Genomic DNA, 26,474 nt, shown 5'->3' with positions numbered 1-26,474 from the left:
CCAATTAAATAGAAATAAATGTTTTTTTTTTATTTTGTAACCAATTTACAATAAACTTATAATAATGGGAGTGTTGTCACATCTTTCCTTTCCACTTTTTAGGTTATCATATTTTTATGTAAGAATGAGTACTTTGCAGGAATTTTCCAACATTCAACACTTGTTTTTAATATAGCAATTTGGGGATATTTTTTTTTGTAATGAGTTTTTTGGGCTTTAAATGATTGTCATCTATATCATAGTCTAAACCACTAGAAATAATGGTTCTAAGTCAGGTCACTGTATTCAATATCCATGTCAAACATTGCACAGGTAGCTCTCATACTGATCAGTGGTTCAGAGAACCGACAAGTTGATAAATTAGACACATGTGCAACACTTGGGTATATTTATTGAGTTAAAATATTTTGCCATACAGTGGCTTCATCAGTCCATACAAAGGAGAATGGTGAAGAACAGGAGGAGTTAGAGGTAATCAGTCCCTCCTCTTGTTCTTCACCATTCTCTTTTGTATGGACAGATGAAGCCACTGTATGGCAAAACATTTCCTCAATAAAGATACCCAAGTGTTGCACATGTGTCTAATTTATCATCTCTCATATTATCTGCTCAATTCTGCATTAATAAATGTAACCAATAAAGATAGACAAGTAATAAAAATTAAAGGAAATGAATAGGATTAATTCAACATGTAATTACTCAGAATTATCTAGCCAGTCTCCTCCTCTGCAAGAAAAATAAATAATGATATACTGAGCAATATTAAGGCTCATCCAATGATTCTATAAACTATCCCACCCAGGCTGCATCACCAGCTGTACCTATACATATAAGAAAATCAGGATGTCCATTTTAAATAGTTTTAGATGTAATATGATACAAAATATGTAAAAGAGTTACTAGCATGGTATTTTTACCAAATTGCCAGAAAAGGCTAAAGCAGCCAGTGTATGTAGAATATTATGATATTGCACATTAAATAAAAGTGAATATGATGAATGGTTTTGAAAACTGACAAGTTGAAGAACTGAGACACTTATGCAACACATGGGAATCTTTATTGAAGAAACATTTTGCCACACAGTGGCTTCATCAGTCCAATACAAAGTAGAAATGGGTAAGGAGAGTAGAAGTTTGAGGTAATCAGTCCCTCAACCTGGAATCGATGTGTTCAGTCCATCACTCTTGTAGGAAGATGGACTGAACACATCGATTCCAGGTTGAGGGACTGATTACCTCAAACTTCTACTCTCCTTACCCATTTCTACTTTGTATTGGACTGATGAAGCCACTGTGTGGCAAAACGTTTCTTCAATAAAGATTCCCATGTGTTGCATAAGTGTCTCAATTCTTCAAAAGTGAATATAACAAATCTTGAATTATTGTGTATTATTTTAAGTAGAACAACTTTTATGTTACTAGTGCAAGTTGAAGGCACACTGCAAATATATTTGCTCAAAGCATAAAAGTTAGATTACTGATAGGTTAAGTTTCGAAGATGACCCCAGGGAACCTTATATATACTGTGTGACAAAGTAGGATATACTCTGTCTAACTGAAATGTAAAAATTTATGTCCACAGTCATCCTCTAATCAGTATGCAACAGACAAATAAATAAAAATATATAAATTTTTCAATATCTAATACACATTAAATAAATAAAAAATGTAATATATTTCAATTACATGGAAAAGTTCAATAAATATTGGGTGTACAATAAACACAAACTTGTACATTGGATTTAATATTTAGCCACAGTACAATAGTTAACAGAAATGAGCTTGTGTATCAATATAAAAACTCTCAAAAGCAGAGTCCAATAGAATTAGCATGAAACCAGATTCTGGTCAACTTCATCTGCTACACAAAGTAACAGTTTCTTTCTTTACACTGGCCCTTACATCTAATTCTCTTAAATCATAACATCTTTTCTCACATGAGGCTTTGCATGTGCTAAATACATACATCACAAGCATCTAAATAGTAACTAATGAACTGTGGATATTTAATAAATTTACAAGTAGTCATTATATACAAGATACTTTTCACTTAATGAAATAATGTTTATGATAAAAGCAGCTTTAATTTGTGAGGATAATTGAGAACTAACATCGAATGTCACAACACAAATCCATGAAGGAAGTAATTTCCACAAGAAGAATAAACATTTTCAGAATTGAAATAGCTTCCTTTAGTGGCTACCATTCCTATTCACAGTTCTAAAGCCTTAATATTCATCTACTGCATTATCTGGATTCCTACCTCCAATTAATAGTCCGTAAGTTTGGTCAGTTTTCACATTTTAATGTAATTTATAAAATAATAAAAATTCAAAGATATTTCATCTATTTCTGACCTTTATTTGCCAATGCCAGAAAATCTATTAGCTTCTGATCTAGACTTATTGGTTTTATAGTATTTGGCACAATTATATCTTCTTTCTAATATTCACATACTTTCCTATTTACCTTTTAAGAGTTTATTAAAAATCTCAAATGTACTTTTAAAACAATGACCCATATCACAAAAAAACAATGGCTTAGCAATGAATGCCATACTGCAGATATACATTTTATATGCATAAGACAATTAAAAAACAAATAAAATTAAAATGTAATTACCGACATTAAAAAACATAAGAATGACCAACAAAAGTGTCACTGCTAGTTAAAACATAATATGCTAAATATGCTTTTAAACGAGTCTCTGTTGTCGATTCAGTTTTTGCTATTTTTGTAATCTTAAGTACAGGTGAGCCCTCAATCATCATCACTAGCAATAAGCCTATAATAGTGATCATTGTCTACCTCAACTGACATGGGGCCTACTTTTTTCTTGCTTGATAATTTTGAGCGAAGATCCAGCCTGCTCCTGACACTCTGACCTTTGGTGGTACCCATATAAGACAATCTGTCTTGAACTCCACCAGATGATCGAACTCTGCTACCAGAAAGTCGATTCCATAGGTCCCCAGATTTCTTTTGTTTCTTTCTTTTCTGTTCAGCATCAGCATACATTTTCATCCGAGGAAACTGAAATACAACTTTTTTGTACATTTTTTAACAAGTTAACAAAAATAATTTGATTGTTTATCACTGAAAACACAATACAAAATTAAATTTAAGGTTTATTATTTATGCAAATTCAGTTTAAAGCACAATTTATCAAAAGCTGTAAGGAAAGTATGTATGTTTTTGTATCTAAAATGTTTTCATTTGTGAAAAAATATAAATAAAAAAACCTTAATTTTGCTCTTCCACGGCACAATATCATCACTGTCGTCACTTCCTTGATAATCATCATTACTTCCACACTGCAAATCTTCTATATCCTCCTCACCATCAACCATGTCTTCATCCTCACAGTCACTATACGCTCTCTTTCTCTTCATTCCAGGTACTGAAAGTTTTATGACAGTCAGGTTAATGAGGTTTATAACCTATGAACTACCACACAAGGGTCATTAAGGTTACATGTAACCTCTTCACCACTAGTCAAGAATACTTTAAACCCAATTTTAGCAATTAAAGTAAGCTTTTGGCAAATATATATATGGAGAGCCATACATTTCTCCATGTATATATCTTTGAAAACAATTAAACACAAATTAATGTTATATGGGAAAAGGGGTTACTAGCCCATTGCTCCTGGCATTTTAGTCGACTTTTACAACACGCATGGCTTACGGATGAAAGATTCTTATTCCACTTTCCCATAGATGTGAAAGGAAAAGTAATAAGAACAAGAACTATTAAGATAAAATCAAAGAAAGCTCAGATGATTGTGTATATGTACGTGTACATGCATGTGTAGTGTGACCTAAGCGTAAGTAAAAGTACAGTGGAACCCCAAATATCGGTCTTAATTTGGTCCAGAAGGCTGTTCAAGTGCTGTTACCGAACGAATTTGCTCCCATAAGGAATAATGTGAATTAGATTAGTCCGTTTCAGACCCCCAAAAATACACATACAAAAGCACTTACAAAAATACACTTACATAATTGTTCGAGATGGGAGCTGTTCAAAATTCGAGGCACCACTGAACTTAGATATTCACATACATAATTTTTTTTTTTAAATTAAGCACAAATTAATGTTAAATGTAAAATTATTGGCAATATAAAAGGGAAAAAAGAAATTACTACACATCAAGCACAAGTTTTAGATAAGATGAGATAGCAAAGATCACCATATTTTCACTAAGAACTGGGTGCTAAAAATCATCTAATCCTGATATGAAGTGGGAGTTGTTGCAGCTGCTCTTTGCTGATGAGAGTGCTTTTGGGCAGTTCACATGAGAAGTTGCAATAATTGTGGGAAATTGGTAGGGTACATAAAAGAAGGAAGTTAAAAGTAAACATCGAGAAAAGTAAGGTAATGAGAACAAGAAAATGTCTTAGCAATGTAAGAATAGATGCCAGACTGGAGGAAGTGAATGTATTCAGATATTTGGGAGCAGACATATTGGCAGGTGTTATGTAAAAGATGAGATGAATTACAGAATAGATGGGGATGGGGAGGCCAGAAGGTTAATCAAGAGATGCAAAATAGGGTAATGGACCAGATTCTACTAGTTCCAATAATTTTACATGGGTGTGAGGCACTGCTACAGAAAAAAAGGCTGAAGGCTTCGAATATGTGATCAATGTGTGGTGGAGTATATTATACAGAGAATAATAAATGAAGAAATTAGAAGATAGTGTGGTGGAATGAAAGGTATAATCAGCAGAGACTGGAAAAAATGCAAACAGTAAATCATTTTATTGGAAAAATTTCAGTCCAGGGATCTATCTTGGTTACTCCAAATGATCATTACATTTGAAGTGACCAGGATCCTAGGACTAACACAGTCCTAATAAAGCCCTATTGTTTTCATTTTTGTCTTTTTCCAGCTACTTCTAGGTATCAAATACCATTTTTACCAGAGGGTTTATTGTTCAGATGATTGGTCATTTAAAAAGGATGAAGCAAGACAGATGAACAAAGAGGGAGTTATAAATATGGAGAGGATGGAATATATAGAGGACATTCTAGAAAGAGTTGGAAAAAGTGTAAAAAATTTTAAGTGGAATGGGCTTAAGCCGGCACATGTGAACAAGTTAGGTCGGAGTGAGTAGTGGCAAGTGGTCACTGGTATTCAGTGGTACATTCTGGAAAGTACAGTGCCTGTACTTTGAAGTATGGTTGGGGATGCTGCAGCAGGAGGCATATATAAATTATGATGCATGTACAAAACAGCTATTGAATAACTGATGGTGAAAATTTCCCTTTTTTTGAGTCACACTTACCTGAGGGGCAATGGCCAAAGTGCTATATACATAAATGAAGTGCCCAATTTACAAGTAAATTACAATTCACTATCATAAATTTCCCTAAAGCCTTCCCAATAAGCAAATCCATAAACCCTATAGAGATAATACCTAACATTAATAATTTTGAAGCCTCTTTCACAACTTATGGAAAAGGAGTCATTTAGCATGAACAGTTAAGGTATGCCTGTTGATAAGCATATACACAAGTTTCACTAATAAGCATCATTTACCTATTTAAATGTCAAGATACAGTATGCGAGTAAACACATGTATTCTCATGAATTATCAAGCAGGTTTTTCTTCACAAAACTGATTCCAATACCTCGTTTCTGATGTTGCCGTAGTAAAGCTTGATAGTCAAATCTGTCATCTTCCTGACTTTCTTTACGTCCCCAGTTTAGGGCAAGTGCTCCCCAAGGGTTCTTGGGTCCCTCCTCAATTTTCTGTCCATCTACATCCCATCTCAAGGTTTCATCATGCTCTCTTCTTCTCCTTGCTTCATGCATTCGTTTTCTACCACTTTCGCTGAGAAGTCCTTTGATGCCTGAAAAGAAAAAAATCTTTCACTGCAAATTTTCCATCAAAACTTTAACAGCCATTAAAGATAATAAGATATACTAAGTAATCTTTACAGGAAAAGGGGTTACTAGCCCATTGTTTCCGGCATTTTAGTTGACTTTTACAACACGCATGGCTTACGGAGGAAAGATTCTTATTCCACTTCCCCATGGATATAAAAGGAAAAGTAATAAGACCAAGAACTATTAAGATAAAAATCAAAGAAAACTCGGATGAGAGTGTATAAATAAATGTGTACATGTATGTGTAGTGTGACCTAAGTGCACGTAGAAGTAGCAAGACGTGCCTGTAATCTTGCATATTTATGAGACACAAAAAAACACCAGCAATCCTACCATCATGTAAAACAATTACAGGCTTTCGTTTTACACTCACTTGGCAGGATGATAGTACCTCCCTGGGTGGTTGCTGTCTACCAACCTACTACCTATAATTTTTTTTTATATTAAAGTCCAGGGTTTATTCCCTGGACCTCAGCAATGAGAGTCGCTCCTCTCACCGCTGGGCAACGGCGACAATTATAAAACGTATTCAAACCATACCACAGACGGGGATAGAACCCGCGATCAGAGTCTCAAAACTCCAGACCGTCGTGTTAGCCACTGGACCAGCTAGCCACTGCAAAAACCTCTGCAAAAACAGTGATTATGTGTGAGTGAGGTGAAAGTGTTGAATGATGATGAAAGTATTTTCTTTTTTGGGATTTTCTTTCTTTTTGGGTCACCCTGCCTCGGTGGGAGACGGCCGACTTGTTGAAGAAAAAAAAAAAGATATACTAAAAAGGAAGCATCAATTAGGAAGCCATAACAATAAAAGCAATTTTAAAATGGTTTGAAATATTTACTTTAAGTTCATTTAACGAAATATAATAAAAAATGCTGAATGTCTCTTGGTAATTGTGTGAGATATATGTTTACCAGACTTGAGTCAAGGAGGAAAAAAACAGTACCTGCACTCTAAGGAGAAACCATACCACAGGTGGGGTTTGAACCCGCGGTCAGAGAGTCTCAAAACTCCAGACCATCACGTTAGCCACGGTCTGGAGTTTTGAGACTCTCTGACTGAGGGCTCAAACCCCACCCGTGGTATGGTTTGTTCGCAATCGTGTCATTACGATTTCATGACTCTAAAGAGAAGCTGGGAATGTTGAAATTCAGAGGGTCATTTGAATTGTGAACAACAACAATAACAAACATTTGAATTGTGATGTCTATAATTTATTATTATCAGCTTATCTCCATGGGGAAGTAGAACAGAATTCTTCCTCTGTGTCATAAGAGGCAACTAAAACACCAGGAGCAAGGGGCTAGTAACCCCTTCTGCATAAATTACTAAATTTAAAAAGAAAAATTTTTAAGGCAGAGTAACCTAAACAGAAAAACTTTCATTTTTCTTATTAGGTCACTCTGCCTTGGGATATAGCCGGTTTGCCAAAAAAAAATTATTGTTTTATTTTTACCACATTGGCCATCTGTCACCAAGGCAGAATACCCTACAAAAGAAAACTAAGATGTCTACACAGAGGTGTGCAGACATCACAATTCAAATGACCCTCCAAATCTATAAGAACCCTCCTTCAGTGCGCTAACACAGTACTGTACTTCTCACCTCCAGGGCTCGAGTCCAGTTTACCAGTTTCCTTGAACTACTTCAAAAATACTACTTTGCTCCCACTCCAACAGAATAGCAAATTATAAAGCTACTTGTCTTCACTCACAAAACACTAAGATGTTCTCAAACACCTGCTGAATGCTCAAGCCCTAACAACTTTAAACCCCCATCACATCCTCCCTCTAATCCTTCCCGGGATGACTCCTACCCCTACTTCCATCCAACCTGAATTTATGCACTCTTCTATTCATTCTATTTCTCTCCATCCTTTCTAAATGATCAAACCATCACCAAAACTCCTCCACTCTCTTAACCCTTTCAGGGTCGCCAGGCCCTCTCCGAGACTTGTTCTCAAGGTCGCCCAAATTTCAAAAAAAAAAATTATTTTTTTCTCATGAAAATACAGAGAATCTTTTCCCGATCATAATGACACTACAAGTATGAAATTTGATGGAAAGCTTACAGAATTATGCTCTCATGAAGTTAGCGGTCTCGACAATGTTTACGCATCGGCGATTTTACCCACTTTGAGCCCTATTTTCGGCCAATTCCAATGTACTAGTCGACAAAAATCATAACTACTTCGCTAGAACTCCATTTTTTCTATCAAATGAGTACAAGAAACCACCCATTTACCAATTTCAACTATCCAATACAGTGATCAGAATTTAGCAATTTTGCCAATTTCACACAAATTTCAAAAGATGCCAATTTCCTGGCACTAAAATAGCATTTCCTCTGTTCGCTAGTCACATCCCTACGCCCCTCTTACATTCTTTTGCTTTCCACTTTGAAGTTTTATTCTCACAAAAAAAAATAGATTTACTGTTATGCAGACTACTGCATTAGTGTAGAAATGGTATAAATAATATTGGCGCACTTGTGAAAGAATATTAGACTCACCAGTTGACGTGTATTGTACGCTTAGCATAATTTGTTTACTTTTGAACTTTGGTAAAAATCGAACATTTCTGCTACTTTGAGCTCAATTTCAAGGTACTTTTCATTGTAAAACCAGTCAAAATCATCTCTATTTCTGTAATATGTCTTCCATTCCATAAAATGAGACCAGGAAAACTAGAATACAACAATAAATACCATACAAAAATACAGTGCAAATTCGGTTTTAATCCAAAAACACGGTCAAAGTTTTTTTTCTCATTACGCACTGTGTGCTGCAGGATTTTTTTTATACTGCGCACACTGACCACATAGACCCATTCTTTCACATGTAGGCCTACCAGCTTTCTCTCACTAGACTTGAGGGCGCTAGAATTTAGACGTACTAGTACGTCAAAAACCCTGGTGCGTAAGCCGTACTAGTACGTCCGAAACCCTGAAAGGGTTAATCATACCTTCATAGCTAAAAATTATGAATAACAATAAAAGATTTAGTAAGAGAATAAATATATACTGTAACTTGATATAAATAAATTATCACGTTTCTATATAATCAACCAAGTTCCACATAGGGGTGAGGAAGCCACCATGTCATGGACATTTCTTCCAGGAGATAGTTTACCAAGTTGTTCCATGTTGTTTTTATTCTACTGAAACAACAAAAACTTTATAGACTTAGCTTTAAAGAATAGTACGAATACATGGGGAATAACTCGCTTTTTTTTTTTTTTTTTAGCTCAAGAGAAAGGGTTTATAATTCAAATACATACAATAATATGGAACAAATAAAATCAAAGACTGTGATGCATATAAAGATCTGACTGTAGGATGTTTCCAATAGTCTTACCTCCAAAGTTAGGATTGCCATACTTGCGATAATATTCAGAATTTCTTTCAGCACCACCAGCTTTTTTATCTTTACGACTGGAGAAACGTAACAAAACTGCTTTAGTACGTGTGCAAGGAACTCCTAGCCTCCACCGTCCTGGAGGTACTGGTATGGCTATATCTTCTGCACGAACACTGCCCTGAAAGATAATAAATATTCACAGCACCACTTTCTCTACTAGTCACATTACAAATAGGCTATGCATAGTACTGTGTGAGGATAAACCCTGACAGTCCTGTGTCATGCTAAATGTATATCTCTCTCTGTTCTCCTCTGCAATTACATTTTAATTTATTAAGCTGTCACATCTGAGCGCCTCTGCAAAGACAGTGATTATGTATAAGTGATGGTGAAAGTATTGAATGATGATGAAAGTGTTTTCTTTCATTTTGGGTCACCCTGCCTAGGTGGGAAACAGCAAACGTGTTAAAAAAAATACATTACTATACCTCAAGTACAATATATGCTGCAGTTATTTTTCTAGGAAAGAAACTTGACAATGCATACTGGGGAGTGTTGAGGTCAATGTGGCATTTGTACAAATCAGATGGAAAGCTTTTAAAGACAGATTAATAAAGGAATTAGGTCTACAGCATAGGAGAGAATAAGTTAATAAAGGAAGCTTGGTAATAATTGAACTAACATTTATGAAAACAAAAAGAAGGGGTACAATTGCTTAAATTTAAGAAGTGTTTGGTTTAGTGAAAATGGGATGATAGAAGTGGGCAAGAGTGTTTATGCAACTCAAGGTGAGAGGATTAGAGTGGAGAAAATAAAATCCTGCAGTGTTAAGTAATGATGAAGTTAAAATGATGGACAAAAAGAAAATTTAAAATTTTTTTTTTTTTTATTATCACACTGGCCGATTCCCACCAAGGCAGGGTGGCCCGAAAAAGAAAAACTTTCACCATCATTCACTCCATCACTGTCTTGCCAGAAGGGTGCTTTACACTACAGTTTTTAAACTGCAACATTAACACCCCTCCTTCAGAGTGCAGGCACTGTACTTCCCATCTCCAGGACTCAAGTCCGGCCTGCCGGTTTCCCTGAACCCCTTCATAAATGTTACTTTGCTCACACTCCAACAGCACGTCAAGTATTAAAAACCATTTGTCTCCATTCACTCCTATCAAAGACGCTCACGCATGCCTGCTGGAAGTCCAAGCCCCTCGCACACAAAACCTCCTTTACCCCCTCCCTCCAACCTTTCCTAGGCCGACCCCTACCCCGCCTTCCTTCCACTACAGACTGATATACTCTTGAAGTCATTCTGTTTCGCTCCATTCTCTCTACATGTCCGAACCACCTCAACAACCCTTCCTCAGCCCTCTGGACAACAGTTTTGGTAATCCCGCACCTCCTCCTAACTTCCAAACTACGAATTCTCTGCATTATATTCACACCACACATTGCTCTCAGACATGACATCTCCACTGCCTCCAGCCTTCTCCTCGCTGCAACATTCATCACCCATGCTTCACACCCATATAAGAGCGTTGGTAAAACTATACTCTCATACATTCCCCTCTTTGCCTCCAAGGACAAAGTTCTTTGTCTCCACAGACTCCTAAGTGCACCACTCACTCTTTTCCCCTCATCAATTCTATGATTCACCTCATCTTTCATAGACCCATCCGCTGACACGTCCACTCCCAAATATCTGAATACATTCACCTCCTCCATACTCTTTCCCTCCAATCTGATATTCAATCTTTCATCACCTAATCTTTTTGTTATCCTCATAACCTTACTCTTTCCTGTATTCACCTTTAATTTTCTTCTTTTGCACACCCTACCAAATTCATCCACCAATCTCTGCAACTTCTCTTCAGAATCTCCCAAGAGCACAGTGTCATCAGCAAAGAGCAGCTGTGACAACTCCCACTTTGTGTGTGATTCTTTATCTTTTAACTCCACGCCTCTTGCCAAGACCCTCGCATTTACTTCTCTTACAACCCCATCTATAAATATATTAAACAACCACGGTGACATCACACATCCTTGTCTAAGGCCTACTTTTGCTGGGAAATAATTTCCCTCTTTCCTACATACTCTAACTTGAGCCTCACTATCCTCGTAAAAACTCTTCACTGTTTTCAGTAACCTACCTCCTACACCATACACTTGCAACATCTGCCACATTGCCCCCCTATCCACTTTGTCATATGCCTTTTCCAAATCCATAAATGCCACAAAGACCTCTTTAGCCTTATCTAAATACTGTTCACTTATATGTTTCACTGTAAACACCTGGTCCACACACCCCCTACCTTTCCTAAAGCCTTCTTGTTCATCTGCTATCCTATTCTCAGTCTTACTCTTAATTCTTTCAATAATAACTCTACCATACACTTTACCAGGTATACTCAGCAGACTTATCCCCCTATAATTTTTGCACTCTCTTTTATCCCCTTTGCCTTTATACAAAGGAACTATGCATGCTCTCTGCCAATCCCTAGGTACCTTACCCTCTTCCATACATTTATTAAATAATTGCACCAACCACTCCAAAACTATATCCCCACCTGCTTTTAACATTTCTATCTTTATCCCATCAATCCTGGCTGCCTTACCCCCTTACATTTTACCTACTGCCTCACGAACTTCCCCCACACTCACAACTGGCTCTTCCTCACTCCTACAATACGTTATTCCTCCTTGTCCTATACACGAAATCACAGCTTCCCTATCTTCATCAACATTTAACAATTCCTCAAAATATTCCCTCCATCTTCCCAATATCTCTAACTCTCCATTTAATAACTCTCCTCTCCTATTTTTAACTGACAAATCCATTTGTTCTCTAGGCTTTCTTAACTTGTTAATCTCACTCCAAAACTTTTTCTTATTTTCAACAAAATTTGTTGATAACATCTCACCCACTCTCTCATTTGCTCTCTTTTTACATTGCTTCACCACTCTCTTAACCTCTCTCTTTTTCTCCATATACTCTTCCCTCCTTGCATCACTTCTACTTTGTAAAAACTTCTCATATGCTAACTTTTTCTCCCTTACTACTCTCTTTACATCATCATTCCACCAATCGCTCCTCTTCCCTCCCGCACCCACTTTCCTGTAACCACAAACTTCTGCTGAACACTCTAACACTACATTTTTAAACCTACCCCATACCTCTTCGACCCCATTGCCTATGCTCTCATTAGCCCATCTATCCTCCAATAGCTGTTTATATCTTACCCTAACTGCCTCCTCTTTTAGTTTATAAACCTTCACCTCTCTCTTCCCTGATGCTTCTATTCTCCTTGTATCCCATCTACCTTTTACTCTCAGTGTAGCTACAACTAGAAAGTGATCTGATATATCTGTGGCCCCTCTATAAACATGTACATCCTGAAGTCTACTCAACAGTCTTTTATCTACCAATACATAATCCAACAAACTACTGTCATTTCACCCTACATCATATCTTGTATACTTATTTATCCTCTTTTTCTTCAAATATGTATTACCTATAACTAAACCCCTTTCTATACAAAGTTCAATCAAAGGGCTCCCATTATCATTTACACCTGGCACCCCAAACTTACCTACCACACCCTCTCTAAAAGTTTCTCCTACTTTAGCATTCAGGTCCCCTACTACAATTACTCTCTCACTTGGTTCAAAGGCTCCTATACATTCACTTAACATCTCCCAAAATCTCTCTCTCCTCTACATTCCTCTCTTCTCCAGGTGCATACACGCTTATTATGACCCACTTTTCGCATCCAACCTTTACTTTAATCCACATAATTCTTGAATTTACACATTCATATTCTCTTTTCTCCTTCCATAACTGATCATTTAACATTACTGCTACCCCTTCCTTTGCTCTAACTCTCTCAGATACTCCAGATTTAATCCCATTTATTTCCCCCCACTGAAACTCCCCTACCCCCTTCAGCTTTGTTTCGCTTAGGGCCAGGACATCCAACTTCTTTTCATTCATAACATCAGCAATCATCTGTTTCTTGTCATCCGCACTACATCCACGCACATTTAAGCATCCCAGTTTTATAAAGTTTTTCTTCTTCTCTTTTTTAGTAAATGTCTACAGGAGAAGGGGTTACTAGCCCATTGCTCCCGGCATTTTAGTCGCCTCATACGACACGCATGGCTTACGGAGGAAAGATTCTTTTCCACTTCCCCATGGACAACAGAAGAAATAAAGAAGAACAAGAGCTATTTAGAAAAAGGAGAAAAACCTAGATGTATGTATATATATATGCATGTGCGTGTCTGTGAAGTGTGACCAAAGTGTAAGTAGGAGTAGCAAGACATCCCTGTTATCTAGCGTGTTTATGAGACAGAAAAAGAAACCAGCAATCCTACCATCATGCAAAACAGTTACAGGTTTCTGTTTCACAGTCATCTGGCAGGACGGTAGTACTTCCCTGGGTGGTTGCTGTCTACCAACCTACTACCTAATTTAAAAATGTGAAATATTTTCTGTAATGTAAAAATGATGGTTACCACTATACTCACATACATTCCCTTTTTCGCCTCCATGGATAATGTTCTTTGTCTCCAGACTCCTCAGTGCACCATTCTCCCTTTTTCCCTTGTCAAATCTATGGTTCATTTCGTCTTTCACAGACCCATCTGCCGCCAAATCCATTCCCAAATATTCAAACTCATTCATTTCCTCCCTACTCCCGCCCTCCGATCTGATATCCAAGCTTTCATTACCCTCATCACTTCGCTCTTTCCTGTATTCACTTTTAATTTTATGTTTTTACAAACTCTCTCAGAAGGGAGGGGTGGAGATGTTGCAGTTGGATGGTCATCTAGGTCACCCTACCTTTGCTGGAGATAGCTAACAAGATATTAAAAACACAGACACTACAAGTAAGGCTCTCATGAGTGTAAATTAAAACTGGAAAAAAACATGTGCAGAACAAATATTTATCATGAAGTTTCACTCTATGCAAAGCTCTGAATTTCAGGTTAATTATCTGATAAAGTACTAGGAAGAGTCAAACATGACTTCCAAACATGACATAAAACTCTATGCAGAACAAAACACTGCCACAATAAAAGCTTGCCCTGCACTTCTGTATTCCTTTTACTGTGTACTATTGGCAGTATGCCTTTATATCCAATAATATTTTTTTTTTGAAAACCACTAAAAAACAAACCATAAATGATCTTTACCTCTTCGATGGCTTCTTTATTTGGCTCTGTTGTATCTTGATCCATAGTTTCAATTTTTACTTTCACTTTTTTCTTCTTTTTCCTTGTCTTTTCTTTAACATTTTCAGTCTCATTTTCTGATGAATTACTATCACTGCTGCTGCTGCTACTACTGTCACCACTACTATTACCACCACTACTACTACTACTGCTGCTGCTACTACTACTGGAAGAGTCAGATGAGTTTTCATCATCACTTTCACTACTACTACTACTATCACTGCTTGAACTACTACTACTGTGTCCATCCTTATTGTTAATTTTCTTTTTCTTAGATTTATCTTTCTTTTCTTTTTTAATTTTAATTTTAGGTGTTCCTCCATCATCACTTAGCTTATTGCCACCTGAATCTTGTGACTGGAAAAATATTTTTTTGTTAGTAAAAACAATGTACTATATATCAAGAGTCACAATGTACATTAATGAACAATTTATATGCACCTGAACGAGATTATCTCTAACATTAGGTAAATATTAAGAATCAGCTATATCTATTATATATCTATTAATGTTTCTCACTGTCTCAGCCCAATCTCATACAAGGTCTCCTAAACTGGAAAAGAAACACTACAGGAATAAGAACTATTACTAATACTGTATTTACCTGCCATCTTACATGTTCATGAAATATTAAAGAAAAGGTTCTTGGAACTTGTTTGTCTTTCCCTTCTTCATGTGAGTTATCCTTGTTCCTGCAGACCTTAATCCTTTTACTGTCGAGACCCCTGCTCACAAACTAGCATGCTCTCAGTGTCCAGAAAAAAAAAAAAAATCTTATGAAATGATATAGCATCTTTTCCTGGTGGTAATGACACCAAAAATACGAAATTTGATGGAAAACTTACAGAATTACGCTCTGGCAAAGTTAGCAGTCTCGGCGATATTTACACGTATGTGATTTCACCCACTTTGAGCCTTACTTTCGGCCAATTTCAATGTTCCAGTCGACCAAACTCATAGCTATTTTGCTAGAATTCCATTTGTTTTATTGATCGAGTACAAGAAACCGCCCATTTGCCGATTTCAACTACCCAATAAAGTGATCAGAAATGGTAACTTGGCAAATTTCATACACAATTCAAATAGGACCAATTTCAAAATAGGGTCCAGAATTAACAATACAAACATTCCTAGCACTAAAATGACATTTTCTCTGTTTATTAGTCATGTCTCCAGGCCCCTCTTATATTATGCTTGCTTTTCATTTTGAATTTTTATTCACACAAAAAATAGAAGATTTAGTTACGAAGATTACTACATTATTGTAAAAATGGTATAAATAATATCAGTGCATTGTGAAAGCATATTAGACCCACCAGTTGATGTGTACTGGATGCATGACGTGATTTGTTTACTCTTGAACATCAGCAAAAATTGAATATTTCCACTACTTTGAACTCAATTTCCAGGTACTTTTAGTCCATAAACCATTCAAAATCATCTATTTCTGTAATATATCTTCCATTCCATCAATGAGACCAAGAAAACAAGAATAAAACCACTAATACAATACGAAAGTATACCGCAAAGTCGGTGTTTTAAACCAAAAACACAGTCAGTTTTTTTTTCTCATTATGCACTGCGTGCTACAGGACTTGTTTTATACTGCACACTGTGCACACTGACCACTCAGATCCATTCTCTAATATGTAGGTCTACCAGCTTTTTCCCAGCAAGATTGGAAGCCGCCATAATTTTGGAGTAGTATCACAGGACTGCCACTGGCTTGCAAGCCGTAATATTATGGGACCGACAGTGAAAGGGTTAAACAACCAGTTCTGTTCATATTTTATTTATCTACCTAGAACTCTTATCTCCATTACAGTGTACTGGTGAATAAATCCTTCAAACAAAATTTACCATAAATTTAAATTCACCCCAACCTCTACAGTTTTTTCTACCAGTATCTACTCTTCAATATAGTCCTTCAAATACTGTATATCAGAAAACATTTCTTCATGTCTATCTGTTTCTGAAGCTTTTTCTTCTGAGAACTTTTCCATCTGAAGGGATAGCCATGGCTACAAAGAATTTCTAAGCACCATATAACATAATCTTCCGGTCCACTCTAGTATATTATAATCATAGTATTTAAGAATGAAGTCATGAGCATTTTAAAATAATCTAACCTTCTGACCATTTCTGCTCTTAAAGGTGTGTCTACTTTTTTTTAAATCTGCCTCTCGAGGCAGAATTGGACAGGAGAGCCCTATCAGCGCACGCACGGGACCAGCTGCATCTAGCCACACTACATTGCCTAAAAAAAGACAGACAGTTATCAGTATAAACTCATAATTATCAAGAGTATAATTATTAATACTACAAATTCCCTGCTTACAGTTACTGTATTCCTGAAAAAAAATTTAAGTGTTCAGAATTTGGAGTCTATTTTACCATAGACACCCATGTTGTAATCAGAGATGCATTCCTGAGCCATAGTATTCCTTATCTGATTTAATTTATCTTTTAACCACCATGGGAACAATAGTACTGCAACATTCTTTATTATGCACAGTACAGCAATTAATAAATCTGCTTCATTTATACTGTTTAATTTAAAGTTTCTAGAAGTCCATGGTGCTTAAGAGACACTGGAGATGTATAATTAGTTGGTCAGATGTGTACTGTCTAAAAATTATTAAGTAACCTCAGTTGATCTGGCAAAGCTTTGGAACTAAAGCCTTTCTGGAAAAATAGAGGTGTACCAGTACTATAAAAAATTCAACTTTAATAATGGTAAAGAAATACTGAGACTCTTCATTATCTCTTCCTTTTTATACTATGGTGTATATGTACATAAAATTTCTTACAGTGAATACATAAAATATTTATATTTTTGTTACTGATGCTCAGTTAAAAAATTGACCGAATACAAAAGTAAACTTACAGCTGCTGTCATTTATCCACTCAATACTGGCAGGAGCATAAGCCTGGAAGTATTCAAAGACATCTTTAGTACTAAGGTCTTCTGTGCCACGCATGATTAGGGCATCTGCACGATAACGACCACGAGCAAAGTCTTCGTCTTTGACATCTAAACTGCAAAAAAAAGACCAAAAATCACTTAATTTGGACCAAGCATTAGTACATATAACATGCACATTTACCATCATGAAGTCAAAATATTATCTGATTTTTTTTTAACATACTGGCTTGTTTGCCACCAAGATAAGAGGACTCAAGGAAAACACAGTTACCATCACTCACTTTCCACAAAAACACAGACACTACTGATCAATGATGACTCACAGAATTGCAACATCCTCACCTACTTGTAGAGAAAAGGCTTTGTATTTCCTAACTTTTAAAACTCTAATCTAGTTACTTGGTCTTCCCAAGGTCCTTCATATACTGTACTGTTAACTTGCTTATACTCAAATAGCCCTTAAAATCTCCAATACCACTTGTCTCAACTCTGAGCCAATATATTCACACATGCTTGCTAACATTTTTTATTGGGTCCAGGATCACTGTCCCCCAAAGCCTTGTCTTGATCCAAGCCTCCTAAAGTAGAAGGGAAGATAGTTATTTTATGACTGATGATTATTTTTTTTTTTGGTGGGGGGGAGGGAGGAAGGAAGGGGGTCACCCTACTTTGGTGAGAGATCGCTTGTGCAGTGAAAACCGCTATGAAAAACACAGGTAGAAGCTTGTAAGACTTACATGTTCTTGTACACGTTATGCTTAATGGTGGAGCATGTGTGATGGCAACTAAACTGAGTTTTGTGTAAACAAATCAACCATTTGTACAATTAGAAAAGATGGTGGTAAATGCAGCAGCGAGGAGACGGTTGGAGGCAGTGGAGATGTCCTATCTGAGGGCAATGTGTGGTGTAAATATTATGCAGAAAATTCGGAGTGTGGAAATTAGGAAAAGGTGTGGAGTTAATAAAAGTATTAGTCAGAGGGCAGAAGAGGGGTTGTTGAGGTGGTTTGGTCAATTAGAGAGAATGGATCAAAGTAGAATGACATGGAAAGCATATAAATCTATAGGGGAAGGAAGGCGGGGTAGGGGTCGTCCTCGAAAGGGTTGGAGAGAGGGGGGTAAAGGAGGTTTTGTGGGCGAGGGGCTTGGACTTCCAGCAAGAGTGCATGAGCATGTTAGATAGGAGTGAATGGAGATGAATGGTACTTGGGACCTGACGATCTGTTGGAGTGTGAGCAGGGTAATATTTAGTGAAGGGAGTCAGGGAAACTGGTTATTTTCATATAGTCAGACTTGAGTCCTGGAAATGGGAAGTACAATGCCTGCACTTTAAAGGAGGGGTTTGGGATATTGGCAGTTTGGAGGGATATGTCGTATATCTTTATACGTATATGCTTCTAAACTGTTGTGTTCTGAGCACCTCTGCAAAAACAGTGATAATGTGTGAGTGTGGTGAAAGTGTTGAATGACGATGAAAGCATTTTCTTTTTGGGGATTTTCTTTTTTTTTTTTTGGGTCACCCTGTCTCGGTGGGAGACGGCCGACTTGTTGAAAAAAAAAAAAAGAATAAAAAAATACAAACCTGTACATTAAATGGTATAGATTATCACCTGTTAAACAGAACGTCAAGAGAGGTCACTACAGGTAAATCAGACGGAAAAATTAACGAGTGTGTGGACTGAGGGAAAACTACAAAAAGTGGCTTGCTTAGTTGTCAGACAATAAGGCACGAAGGCCTACTGTACTATGAAACAGTGTGAGAGAAAGAAGGAGAGCCTTCACAGCAGTGTATGTTATGTGCTGGATGGCTAGAAACTTTAACAAGTAAAATTATCCACCTAAACTTAAGTTTTCTGGTCAGTTCTATAAAATGCTGCAGGGTAGAATATACCAGAGATGCAGCAAAGAATACTTGAACACTCCAGTACAACCATCAACCAATGACAACTCTTCATCCACATCACTACAAGAACCACAGCCATCCACGTCAGCCCATTAGACCAACATCAGCACTCCACACTTTTCCATTTCAAGAAGAAAGCATTACCAGAATGCAAGTTATACTATAGCAATTTTTAACTAGTACAAAAGTAAAAAAAAAAAAAAAAAAATTGGGGGGCAAATTTGAAAGTGTCTGAAACACAGAAATTCAATTTTTCCTATATATTTTTCTAATATAACAACATTTTGCATTATGCACTGATTTTCAGGAGGTAACCCATGAGTTTTGAGAGGGTTTACTGTACACCATACACAATATACTGCATCTGCAACACAGCCTCTCCTCACTCACCGACAGAGTTCCACTCCTAAGACCACGTCAGTAAACGGATTCGTTGCTACGTGAGGAGCATACTATAATGGTAACGGGTTTGTGTCAACCATCTTTGATATTGTTTTAATGTCACCTTTGCATCATTTATAACATTTCTGGTAATTTTTAAATGTTTATACAGTAGTGTACTGCACATTGTAATAAACAGAACAGAGGAAATCAGCTTTAATATACATTATATAGGTATGCATACTGGTTAGAGTCACTGGTAAACGGGTACAGCTATAAAACAATATTTTCATCTTACATCTTTTTTTGAAAACATTCTACTGTATAGAGAGGAAAATTCCATAGCATTACAGTATAATATATGATATGGAGTATAATCATAAAGAATACCTTTTATAAAGCTTTGCAATAGCCTCGGGGGTTGGGGCAGACTTTGGTGCATCTGAAACTCCAAATCTTCGTGCCCTCTCTGACAAGACCTTGTTGCTAACCTGGAAATTAAAATATCATAAGCTCAGGAAAAAAATATTATACAGTACTGTACATAAGTATTATATTTAGTACCCAAATATAAGAGCACAAAGTCCCCAAATATTATGATTACAGTAACACAATGTCATAAATGTGCTTTGATATCAGGTAAGTCATGATGAAAAACTAACTGCTGATGCAAGACTACATACCAATACAGTGCAAGGTCAAGTAAATCATATAAATACAACTTTAAAATAAAAATTATGTGCTAAATTTATGAAATTTTTATAAAGATAACATTTTCAATTCAGTATACTGTTAACATTACTGAATTGTAATTTGGTTATTCATCCTGCTTGAATCTATAATGCAAAATTTCCTAAAGCAACATATTAAAGAACCAATGAGACTAATTACAAATAACAAAGGGCAAGGTTGGACCTTGTTTTCACTTCCAGCCAAGCTAACATTCAGGGAAAATGGAATGTAGACTGCCTCTTGGGGAAAGCAAATTCTGTTAATTAATGCTCAAGTTACTTGGTGGTAATGAAGCTGAAGACAATACTGTAGGAGAACTGAAGAGACTGATGTAAGGAAATGGTGATTACAAAGGGATGAGAATTTTTCTACTTCAAGTACAGTGGAAAGATGAATTCAGGAAACAATTCACCCGCAGAATGACTAATTTTCACCCATATACATTACTGTATTATTGTATATATGTAGTCATAATATCCTAATCAAATGCCTGCATTGTAATACTGATCAAACAGTCAACTGTACCACATCAATAAAAGTTTAAACTTGTAAAACTTAAACCACACTTACCATGTAACATTATTCATACTCACGACTGTGTAAACCACTAACTACACACTCACCACTTTGTAACACAAGACTACCTTATGAGGCAATAAGCAATGTATTGTTTTTGAGTGACATAGTGGTCAATGCATTTCCTTACCTCATAGATGCCAGAAACAAAGCCACCACCACTCCTGTTTTCATATTTCTTCTCCGGCCAACTATGTTTAGCCTGGCAAGGAAGATCAGCATAAGTATTTATGCAATTGATCAAAGTCAAGACTAACTGCCTATTTACTTACTATAAAATATAATAACCAATACAGTACTGTAATGTATACAGTATATACAAGTGCTTCATTATCAGTTTAGTCCATACCTAGATTGCTATACAAAATATAACTAAAAAAACAAAATATGACTAAGACACATGTGCAATGTTAGGATACTTTTATAAGGATACATTTTGCCCATCAAGGCTTTACTAATTGATTTAAGCCACTGGTGGGTGAATTATTATTATTATTATTATAATCAAAAAGAAGCGCTAAGCCACAAGGGCTATACAGCGACTGGTGGGTGAAACACAGCCTTGTAAAACATCTTAATAGATTAAAATATGCCTTCAAATTTCCTCTCCTATGTGGGTATTATTAGTGAAGTGTTCAAAATCATTATTCTGACTTGTATTCTTGCTGCACTGCACATCTCATTTACTAAATTGTTGATATTATATAGAAGAGTATCATTCTTGGAACTTGCCCAGCCAAGAAACAATTCTATTGAATAATCTATAATTTTTTACATGATTCTGCCATATATATAAGCAATTTTAAATAATCTTCAAAAGTATGTCAACGTCAAAAGTAAAATCAATAAGAAGCTGAGACCCAAGAATTTTTATAATATTCACAATGCAAACACAGTATTCTAGCTACTGCTTTTAAAATAGAGAACACTTTCCGAAACTACCAACACAAGGTCAAAAGCACTTCTAAGGTAAGACAAATGGCAAAATACATCAAGCACTGTACATTTCAAATTTAAAGCAAATTACTTTGGGCTTAATCATGACACAGTATCCATTAAAAAAAAAAAAAAGATTCCCAACATTGAATAAAATTAATTCCTATACTGCAACAATGTAGAAGCACTGCAATAAGGTTGACAGCCCTTAATTAATCCCCACCATTAAGCTACATCTTTAAAGGAATGTACTGTATTATTATTATATTCATAGAAAAAGTGTTAACCCTATAGAGGGCAAACAACACCTAGGGATGAGAGGTAATCAGGTTTAATCCAAGGAATGGGAAGGCAGCTCCAATTTCTTGGATCATGCATTGTTTACTAACAGGAAGGCACCCTCCTCAAAGGGTCAGAGCTGTATAAGGAGCACTACTGGTACACAGGGACGTGCCTTGGCTGCTCCTTCTTAATATCATTTCATTAGTGTAAGCACTGTAATGTTAGGTAACTAGACATAGATGCAACTAATTTAACATTTTATTGTGGCAACGGTTCGCTCTCTAGGAGTTTGACAAAGCTCCACAATAAAACCTCACAGTAGTTGCATCTATGTCCATTTACCTAACATTCTGTTGGTAATTCTACCATTATTACATAGCACTGTAGTCATTTCCAGCTCAGCCACAATGCACTGTGGTCACAGTGAGGCCAGTGCTAACTTTTTTAGTGTACAGCAATACAGCTAGTTGGACAAATCTTATTAGACAGACAAGGTATAATGGTTAGCACACAACCTGCCATTTTGGGACTAGCTTACCATGGCTTCGAACCCCACCCATTTTCTCAGTTGTTTACAATCACGTCATTACAATTTCGAGTCACAGTAAAATAAGATGCAAGTATTTAGCATACTCCATAACTCTGACACAAACAGGCTCTAATAAGGATATGTTGAGAGACATTTCGGTATTGTAGTTGTACAGTGAAAGGAACAAGATGGGTGCAAAGGGAGGGTAATAAGGGACACAAAACAGTTATACCAGGTATGTATTTGCAATTGGGCTAAAATCTAGTGAGGCTAAAATGTAAACAGAACTTTTTTTCTTTTGCTCATAGGAAGGTGTTAAATCTATAAGGGTTTCACAATACCTGGGGAATCTCAGGTTTGACCAAAAAGATCAAGAGTCCTTCACCAGCATCAAGGCACCCACCATAAAGGGTGGACTAAATTTGAACCTACTACATACACAGTTACTACTGCTGCTGCTGAACATGATTATTGATGATAATGGCTGACAATGATAATGATTGATGATGCTATTGATGGACTTGATAATGAAATTCATAGAATATTTAGAGGCAGGTATAAAGGTAAACTAGAATGATATACAGTGCCTAGTACAAGAGCCAGATTTAGTCTATGGATGAAGGTTATAGCACAATATGTTAAAGAATGACATGACAAGATTGCCCAGAAGAATTTTGATAATGTGAATGAGGGTGAACATAGTCACAGTGATGAAAATGGTTTTGAAAACTGACAAGTTGAAGAACAAGACACTTGTGCAACACATGTCTCATTCTTCGCTGAATGCAGTATTACTGTATTTCATATTAGGAGAGATGTGTACAGTATATACTTTCAATTTTATTTCCATAAGAGATTTTGAGGGCTTGCCAGGCCTCAATCAACACTTCACAGTCCACACTCAAAGAGGTCTAAACCTTGAAATGGTCAATAAAACTAAAACACATACAATAATTGATATATTTGAGCTTAGAAGTACACAATCCAGCTACAACTGTCATTGGAAGCTAAAATTCAGCGTTATGTGTTGCTTGCTAAGTAAAATTTAAATGTCGATTAAGTTTTAAAAGTAAAAACACTTTTTACTTTTAATAAATTCTAGGAAAACATGTTTTTATTTTTATTAAAATTAATTTGTTGTGCAGTTTACCTGTACACAATATATAAGGAAATTTTCATAAATACAATACCTGTAATTTAAAAACACACTCATCACATGCTTGCCTGGCTTAACTGAATGGGTTCTCGACTGCTAGTTCAGATATGAAACCAGATAAATGACAGGGTTGAGGATAAAAATTATTTGGATAGAGGGTTTCAATTTACTAGCTAAGTCCATGGCCAAAAAAAGCAAGCAAAGCTTAGAAGTAATGCAAAGAGATTAGAACACTATTACTAGAAACGTGTACTAACATCAATGCCAAGTAAGTGAAGGCTTGGAGGGTTTGTGGTACCCAATCTCCGTAACCTTTTCAAACCATCAGCAAACTGCAGCTGGACCTAAAAGATTAAAGATTCAGAAAAAGACTAAACTAAATGTAACACTAAACAGATCTTCCAAAATAGAATTATTATAATTATAGGGAAGTGCTAAACCCATTCGGGGCCATAAAACGCCTGGGGAAAAGGAGGTAATCAGGCTTGATCCATGGAAGAGGTGGATATTATGTTCATAAAGGATCATTAAATATGTATAGACCATACAGAAGAGGGTACCTCCAATTCCTTGAATCAACAGCCCTTATACTAGCATTAAGACATAACCAGCCCCTGATGGGTTCCAAAACAAGAATATTGCTTGCAACAAAAGTTGAAAAAATATAAATTATAAATCTATTGTATATTCTAAAAACATATTTTCTTAATTTATATTAATACTTATACTTTATGTAAAGCACAAAACCTTTGATAGTCAGTCAACACAATGACTGGTAAAGACTCAAGCCTCCATTTACCAGAGTGAAACACAATACCTAATTGAAACCTCTTGTAATTATGTATAATTTTTATGGAAAACTCCCTATGAGAGTTATAGCCATTACAGAATAAGTATGTACAGTATATCTGTTTTGTGATCAAATATTACATACAGCCTATTTTTTTTTGGTGTTTTTCTTAAGATTACATCCATGGTCCGAATTTGCTCCCATGCAGTTAAGTACCAACCAAAGCTGAAGATGGGAAGGTCAAGTATACTGTAATAAGTTAATTGTCAATGAGGTTTAGTTTTATATTTTCAAAGGTAAAAATAACATATGCTATACTGTACTATCCAAGACATGGAAAACAAAACATATTCATTCCAGTGAATACATCTCATTCCCAAAGTTATTCCATAATAATAATAACAGTAATAATAATAATAATAAATTTATTTCTTTTCTGCAGTATACAGGTAGTGTAGCTTCATTGTAATAAAACACTGTTAGGCACAAAAAGCCACAAGCATGCAGTGCATTTCTTATGTATCTAAGTGTACTATATTTGCATGTTTTGAGCCTACCTAGATACATTAACTATTTTGTATTATAAGTAAAATTATTTTATTACATTTGGGGGGAAGCACTAAACCCATATGGGTCATTCAGTGCCTACCTGGGCAATTATTCTGTATAAAATTTTTAGTATCATATTAAACTGGCTATATATTTTTTGTACAAACATCTAATAAAATACTGTACATGTTCTTTAATGATAGAAAGATTAGCATAAAATATACAGTGGTACTTAGGGATACAAACTTCATTCCAGAAGGCTGTTCGAGTGCCAATATGAAACAAATTTATTCTCAAAAATACACTTACAAAAGTACTTACATAACTGTTCGAGTTTTGAACTGTTCGTATCCCGAGGTACCACTGTAGTTTATCGACATACCACGATACTAAATTTTCCTTTATTATCTTACCTACACACATAGGTAATTTCTTTAAGCTAGTAATGAAGATACTTGAGGGCCAGGTCCCAAAACCACACATTACCATAACAGTAAATGGGAATGAAAGGTACGGGAGAAAGTGTAAAATATACTCTGTGAATAACAAAAAGGCACAATACCATGACTGGAACAATACACAAATAACCCACACATAGGCCTATATATACTCCCTCCTCTCCTTTTTGTTAGTGTGACTTTGTAACTGGTCCAAGTCGGACTAAAATGTCGTTGTAAGCTCCTCCTATGTGCGGGTTGTGTGTATACACTCTGTGAAAATCAGACACGCCACGGACACAATAAGAGAACAGTGTCAACATCCATGGTCCATCAGCAGTATAAGTTTTAGGTACAGGTAAACGTAAGTACAATTATCTTAGTGTAAATTACCTAGGATAACCCAAATGAAGTGCTATTGGTGTCCTTGGAGCAAGACCCAATTCCTTGGATCAAGAGCCCATCATCAGCATCAAGGAACCACCTCTAAGGTTATTTTCAGCCACAATAAAGGTGAATAAGTTGGTTTATAACTTACTGGTTGTTTAGGAGGTATAGCTTCTCCACCGGCGTCACCATCCCTGATGATAACATTCACTTCCACCTCGTCCTCTGATGCTTCTCCCTCTTCTAACTCATCTTCTTCCATCCTGGCATCTCCCTCGTCATCTGTCAACTCTCCTTCCTCAGGTTGAAGGTCATTAGGTACCTCAATCTTCAAATTAGTGAAGCCCACTCTACTACCTTCCAGTCCCGCCATGTTTGTTCTCTTGTTTACATCTTCACTTCTACT

At 36.2% G+C, this 26,474-nt stretch overlaps 1 protein-coding gene across 3 annotated transcripts; it reads right to left on the bottom strand.

Moving 5' to 3' along the window:
- Positions 1-15: 15 nt before the first annotated feature.
- Positions 16-26,474, bottom strand: LOC128703164 (nuclear cap-binding protein subunit 3). Of its 3 annotated transcripts, XM_053797739.2 has the most exons (11): positions 26,220-26,474; positions 24,163-24,249; positions 21,133-21,204; positions 20,085-20,185; positions 17,372-17,523; positions 16,614-16,741; positions 14,446-14,841; positions 9,250-9,430; positions 5,635-5,856; positions 3,243-3,400; positions 16-3,033 (listed from the first exon to the last, which is right to left on the bottom strand). In XM_053797739.2, exons 1-11 carry the CDS (start codon positions 26,439-26,441, stop codon positions 2,761-2,763), a joined length of 1,992 nt encoding a protein of 663 aa, XP_053653714.1. In that variant the 5' UTR covers positions 26,442-26,474; the 3' UTR covers positions 16-2,760. The 3 variants fall into 3 exon arrangements, with proteins under 3 accessions (XP_053653714.1, XP_053653715.1, XP_053653716.1); XM_053797740.2 differs by lacking the exon at positions 24,163-24,249; XM_053797741.2 differs by lacking the exons at positions 21,133-21,204; positions 24,163-24,249.

Source organism: Cherax quadricarinatus, chromosome 85 (genome assembly GCF_038502225.1).
Source record: "Cherax quadricarinatus isolate ZL_2023a chromosome 85, ASM3850222v1, whole genome shotgun sequence".
NCBI classification, from domain to species: domain Eukaryota; kingdom Metazoa; phylum Arthropoda; class Malacostraca; order Decapoda; family Parastacidae; genus Cherax; species Cherax quadricarinatus.
Note: the sequence above shows the minus strand (reverse complement) of the source record. Positions and strands in the feature narration are given on the sequence as shown.